This window comes from Ictalurus furcatus, chromosome 21, assembly GCF_023375685.1.
Source record: "Ictalurus furcatus strain D&B chromosome 21, Billie_1.0, whole genome shotgun sequence".
NCBI classification, from domain to species: Eukaryota; Metazoa; Chordata; class Actinopteri; order Siluriformes; family Ictaluridae; genus Ictalurus; species Ictalurus furcatus.
Window position 1 is genome coordinate 2,396,714 of NC_071275.1, and position 6,461 is coordinate 2,403,174.

Below are 6,461 nucleotides of genomic sequence, written 5' to 3' on the forward strand. Positions count from 1 at the left end.
ATTGAATTGAATGATGTCAACCAATACAAAACCCACTGGTAAACCATTTATGCGTCATTTATTATTATTTTCCACCCAATAAAATTCAGTGTGATGTGTTTTGTAATCAAACTCATAAGGCAACATGGATGGTGAAGAACGCAATTCACATCACTTGAAGAGTCAGTTGTCAATTTTAACTGTTTGATATTAATAACTGTATTTTTCACCATTACGAAAACTGCCACGAGACATGTTCTTTTTAAAAGCGCTTTTCTGCACATATAAGGCACTGATGAACAAACGAATATGCAACCACAAGACACATAGAAATAGAAATAAAGTAAAAAAAGACTACTCTACTTCAAATCGATAAATAAACATGCTGTAGCAAATAAAAAGTGACCAGAAAATGTACACAGATGATGTCAAATGATACCAGACCCATTGCTTAGCCATTTATTATTATTTATTATTTATTATTATTATTTCTTTTCCCCAATGAAAAGTATGATTGTGTTTGGAAATTACAATTATTATTACACAGGTAACACAGATTGTGAAGAAATCATGTTAGCTCAATGGAAGCATTTGTATAATATTAATTGATATTAACTATATTCGTCACCCTTACAAGAACAGCTTCAAGACATGATACTTCAGAAAGTGTTTTAGTGCACATTTAAGGCACTGATGAACATAAGACTATGCAACCACAAGACACAGAGAAACAGAAATTGAACAATAGGACTACATCAAATCGATAAATAAACATGCTGTAACAAATAAAAAAAAATACCAGTTTATCAAATTTTCAGACTAAGAGGCATTACACATGTGCTTTTAAACATGTAACAGTTCCAAAACAGTCTGTTACCACTTGTGTGCATGGAAAAAGACATTCCTTCACAAGTAGAAATGATGTCTAGCAACCAGTACAGGCAGCGAAAGCACAGATTTCACACACATCCATAGGCACTGCAGCTGCAAGAGAGGAAAAAAAAAATTAATCAACTATACATTGAGGTCTATGATGGAATGTTATGAAATTACAGTAAATGAATGCGTTATCTGATAAAACGGATGCTTACCTAGCCTGGAGAAGACCAGGGCAGAGCCACTTTTATGACAGAGCCCTGTAAACTCCTGAGGCAGCGTTGGGTTGCCACAAACTGCACTGTAGCTGGTCTTGACTAGGCGAGGATTCTGCTGCTTGGGGACAGCGCTGCTGTCCATCAGGTGCTGAAGAACCTTCACCGATTCAAATGAGAAGGAATATTCTCCATCCTGCAGATGAATATTGAGAACCATATAAGACTGATTTCTAAGGTGAAACCCTGTCAGCGTTAACTATTAGTGGCTACAGTTACTTGGGCCAGTTGAATCATATTTATACATTTGAAAAAAAATTTGAAAAAATGTTCAAATTCACAAAGCTCTTCTTAAATGCAATATCATAGAAAGCCTTTCAGCTAATGGATAGAGCATTATAATTTAAAATCTATTCAGTTATATTTGAGACTCACTATTTCTTGACTGTATGGCAATAAGTCACATAATTACATAAAAGTCCTGACTCACAAAGGCAGAAGCAAAGCAGGCAAGATAATAATGGCATAAGCTCAAAGAAATGAAAAACTGAAACACTTGCCTGGACTTGGACAGCTTCAGAGACCAGACAGAGAGCGGTCAAGAGAAGAGTGATCGAAATTATGGTCTTCATGTTTTGAAAAAAGCTGTTGGTCTTTTCCAGTTGTTCTCCAAGTGTTCTCACCTCAGTGTTATGTCCTGCCTCTGCTTCTCTTTCTCTTTATAAAGGATTCATTCCTCTAGACATATCACTCACAGACAAGTTTTTTTCCCCTGAAGTTAATGAATAAACACAACCTGCTTTACAGTGTCATAAAGGGATTTCATAAATCTTGAGTGATTTCATCTAATGTGAAAAAGCTGGGTTTGTCTCAGGTTTGTAGTGCAGGTAAATGAATAACCCTATATATATATATATATATATATATATATATATATATACATATATATATATATATATATATATATATATATATATATATATATATATATATAATAACCCCATAAAATTTTGCCAGCGTGAGTTAAAACACACAAAAACAGTTCTATATGTCACATAATACAAAAAATGCTTTTAACTGAAACACATGAGAAATGAAAAGAAGTGACCCAAAACATGTCACTGTAATCATAATGAGAACGGTCTTTTCAGTAATAATGAGCAGGAAAGGATGTAAAACATGCTTTGGCCTATTAAAATACCAGATGAATTCATCATGTGAGACCTTAAACAGCCACAGCGTCTATGTTCCATGCTCATCCACAAATTAAAAAAAAAAAAGTCAATTATACAAAGTATAATTCATGTAATAATATGTTGTTTGAAGGTACGCGCTTCAAGATTATCTAGTGTTTATTGGTTCTTAGGTTCCTACAGGGATCTACTTGGAAAACTCTGATAGAGAAATACTCAAGTGCAATGTTTTATATGGAACCTTTATGGTTCCTCGAGAAGGGAAACAATAAGAAAACTCTTAAGGGTTTAAGATTTCTAAGATTAATAAAACATAAAGCACTATGATAAAATATAGGGTGCTTAATATAAATAATTTCTATTGACTGAACTATTTATTCCTGTAAAATAACTTGTTCATTTCTGAAGCCTTTCACCAATAAAATGTGGAATGAAATTCTATTGACAGTAAGTCTTCCATGGCATTTCCAGTATCAATAGTATGTTCAAATTAAATACAAAGACTATATATGTTAAAGCATGGGTCACTAGATCAAAAACAGAGTAAACAGGAAACTAACATACCTTAATCTGTTTACTTGTATCACATTACTGTGTTAATCCAGGTATTACATAAAAAAAAGTATTGAAATTATACATGTGTATTAAACATTCGTGCTCATTATGACAGAGCTTACACACACACACACACACACACACACACACCCACACCCCCCCTGCGAGTGTGAACTTGAACGGGGCGAAAGGCGCAAACTAGCGATGGCTGTTTGGTTGGTCTTTATTTATTTATTTCTGAGTTCTTGAAGGTGCAAATAAATGCAAGCCTGGAGCTCTACTAAAATAAAGTGTATACTCCATGCAGTTTTCAATGGAAGAAGCTTGCATAAATGTTGATAATGAATAAACTCTTCAGGTGTACATTTTAGAAATGACCATCCAGCTTCACTTATGAATTTTACAAATATATCAACTAGAAATATATTCATTAAATGACTGTTTCATATTGGTCATTGTGTACATGTTTTTATGTTCGGATGGAGTAAACATTTGTTAATGCAGATATTAATGTATTTTATTTCATGTATTTGGCTTTATTTAAACAGCTGTAACTGATACAAGTATTAATCACTTTGTTAACATTAATATTGGTGTATGCTGAGGTTCATAGTTTGTTAAAATTAAGGAATTATGCAATTGGTTGTATTTAAAAAAAAACAACCTTGTGTATTACCATAACACAAATAAAACACATATAATCAAATAAAAAGATAAATGATACCACAGGATAAGATAAACTATAAGAGATAAAACAGATGTCTGGTTTAACAACGTGCTTATCACAAGGCCAGATCTTCATCTTCTCCCTTTACAAAGTCCTTCAACTAGAAGCAACCAGACTTGTAACTATGCAATAAAACAACAAACATCCAAAATGTATATACAGCCAGCAAATCCTGTTTTACATAGTTATTTACTTATATACATAATTGGAATTAAAACACAATCCCAGTGAATTTTACTGAGAGAAGGAATAATAATTAGATGATGCCCACATGGTTTACCAGTGGGTCTGGTATGACTTGACTCTTTATTTGTAGACATCCTGGCCACATTAATAGGAACACCTTTATACCTGCTCCTTCATGTAATTATCCAATCAGCCAGTCATTTGTCAGAAGCGCATTGCATGAAATCATGCAGATACAGGTCAAGATCTTCAGGTAATATTCACGCCAAACATTAGAATGGGGGAAATGCGTTCTCAGTGACTTTCTCAGTGACCATGGCATGGTTGCTGGTCTCAGACAGGCTAGTTGAATGTTTCATAAACTGCTGATCTCATGGTATTTTCATACACAACATTTCTCGAGTACAGAATGGTGTGAGAAAGAAATAACATCCAATGAGTGGCCAGACTAATTCAAGCTGAGATGTGGTCTGCTTCTGCTGTAGACCATCTGCCTCAGTGTATCATGCTTTTCTGCTCACCATGATTGTAGAGAGTGGTTATTTGAGTTTCCATAGCTTTTCTGATAGCTCAAACCAGTCCGGCTATTCTCTTCTGACCTCTCTCATAAACAAGATTTTTCTGCCCACAGAACTGCCACTCACTGGATGTTTTTGTTCTTGTTGTGATTATTCTTTACATTTAGAAGATGCTTTTATCCAAAGCAACTTACGAATTGTTATTTTTATTGTTGATGTTGTTTTTTGCACCATTCTGCATAAACTTTTTAGAGTAAAAACCCCAGGAGATCAGCAGACAGGAGGACACTAGAAGGCTGTACATTTTGGTAAAATCAAATGGGATTAAAGAATAATTGAGTTTCTGTTTTATCATTTCATTTGTTCCTTGTGTAAATAACAAGTTTTTTGCTTTTTTTCTCTCTGACAACTTTTACTGAGACATTTCACATTTATTATACAGTATTTACTTGTTCCTTTCAAAGATACATACACCGATCAGCCATAACATAAAAAAAACACTGACAGGTGAAGAGAATAACATTGGTTATCTCCTTACAGTGGCACCTGTTTGGGGGGGGGGGGGGGGGGGGGATTTGATACATAAGTTGATGTGTTGGAGGCAGGAAATATGGGCAAGCGTAAGGATCTGAGCAACTTTGACACGGGTAAAATTGTGATGGCTAGAAAACTGGGTCAGCGCATCTACAAAACAGGTCTTGTGGGGTGTTCCCAGTATGCAGTGGTTAGTAGGTACCAAAAGTGGTCCACAGAAGGACAACAAGGCCATAGGCACCCAAGGCTCCTTGATGTGTGTGGGGAGCAAAGGCTAGTCTGTCTGGTTCGATCCCACAGAAGAGTTACTGTAGCACAAATTGCTGAAAAATTTAATGCTGGCTATGATAGAAAGGTGTCAGAACACATTGTGCATCACAGCTTGCTGTGTATGGAGCTGCATGGCCGCAGACCGGTCAGCGTGTCCATGCTGACTCCTGTCCACTGCTGAAAGTGCCTACAATGGGTAGGTGTGCATCAGAACTGGACCATGAAGCAATGGTAAAAGGTGGCCTGATCTGATGAATCAAGTGGACAGCTGGGTGCATGTGCGTCGTTTACCTGGGGAAGGGATGGCATAAAGATGCACAATGGGAAGAGGGCAAGCCGGTGGAGGCAATGTGATGCTCTGGGCAATATTCTACTGGGAAACCTTGGTTCCTGGCATTCATGAGGATTAAACGAGCTTGCGGCATCCTGTTATTAGAATCAACTTCACACCCTTCCACCCTGCCATTGATTATTGTAATATAATGCTCTATTGTGTTTGATTCCGTACTTAAACCATTTTCATCCACTGAATTCTGTAGAGTTTGGCTGAGATAATTATCATTAACTAAGTATCATGCCTTCCCCTTTGTTGCTCTTGTGGCTGAATGGGCAAATCCCCACTGCCACTCTAGAAAATCTAGTGGAAAGCCTTCCCTGAAGAGTGGACGTTATTATAACAGCAAAGGGTGGCTAAATCTGGAATGGGATATTGGGATATAAACCAAATATGGGTGTGACAGTCAGATGGCACAAACCTTTGCCCATATGTGTGTATTGCGTGCAATACACATGGACATGCTACAACATGGAAGCAACTGGAAATCAAACTGGAGATCACACCAAACACTACTGTGTAATTAAAATATAAATGCATCCAGGTTCAACAAATACAAGGTTGGATAGACATGCAATCATTGGAGATACTCAGTGACACTAAACTGTAGAGTCTACAGTCATATCAGCTACAAGGCTAGAATTGCCCCAGTCATAAACCCTATCAAAAAGGTGTGTCAGACAGTTTGACAGTGTTATAGCATAAAATAAAACAAACAGCCTTCACATCTGCGTCACAGTAATACAGTAATACTGGACTCTGTTTGCAGTAAATGGTAGTACAAATTAGAGATTTCTCAAAATATGTTGTATAAAAAATGAACAATATGGTCATGTGTAGTTCACATTTTACGTGTAATTGAGTATCTTCTATAATCATGACTCATTCATTCATTCATTTAGACTTTATTAGATGATACAGTATAAAGAGCAAAAGTGTTTACAGGTTTGGTGTTGATCCTGATCTCTTTTGTTAATTACAATTGTATGCTTTTTAAGTTTAAAATCCTATTTTCACAGAACAGCTGCATTGCTGCTTGTGGGAGAAATATCAGTCTTAATAATCTAACAGTTT

General features: G+C 36.0%; 1 protein-coding gene across 1 annotated transcript; it reads right to left on the minus strand.

Annotated features, from left to right (window-relative positions):
• Positions 1 to 434: 434 nt before the first annotated feature.
• On the minus strand, positions 435 to 1,798 carry LOC128624790 (guanylin-like). Its single transcript, XM_053652518.1, has 3 exons — positions 1,631 to 1,798; positions 1,071 to 1,266; positions 435 to 963 (listed from the first exon to the last, which is right to left on the minus strand). The coding sequence occupies exons 1-3, from the start codon at positions 1,700 to 1,702 to the stop codon at positions 905 to 907; spliced, it is 327 nt and encodes a 108-aa protein (XP_053508493.1). The 5' UTR covers positions 1,703 to 1,798; the 3' UTR covers positions 435 to 904.
• Positions 1,799 to 6,461: the final 4,663 nt, after the last annotated feature.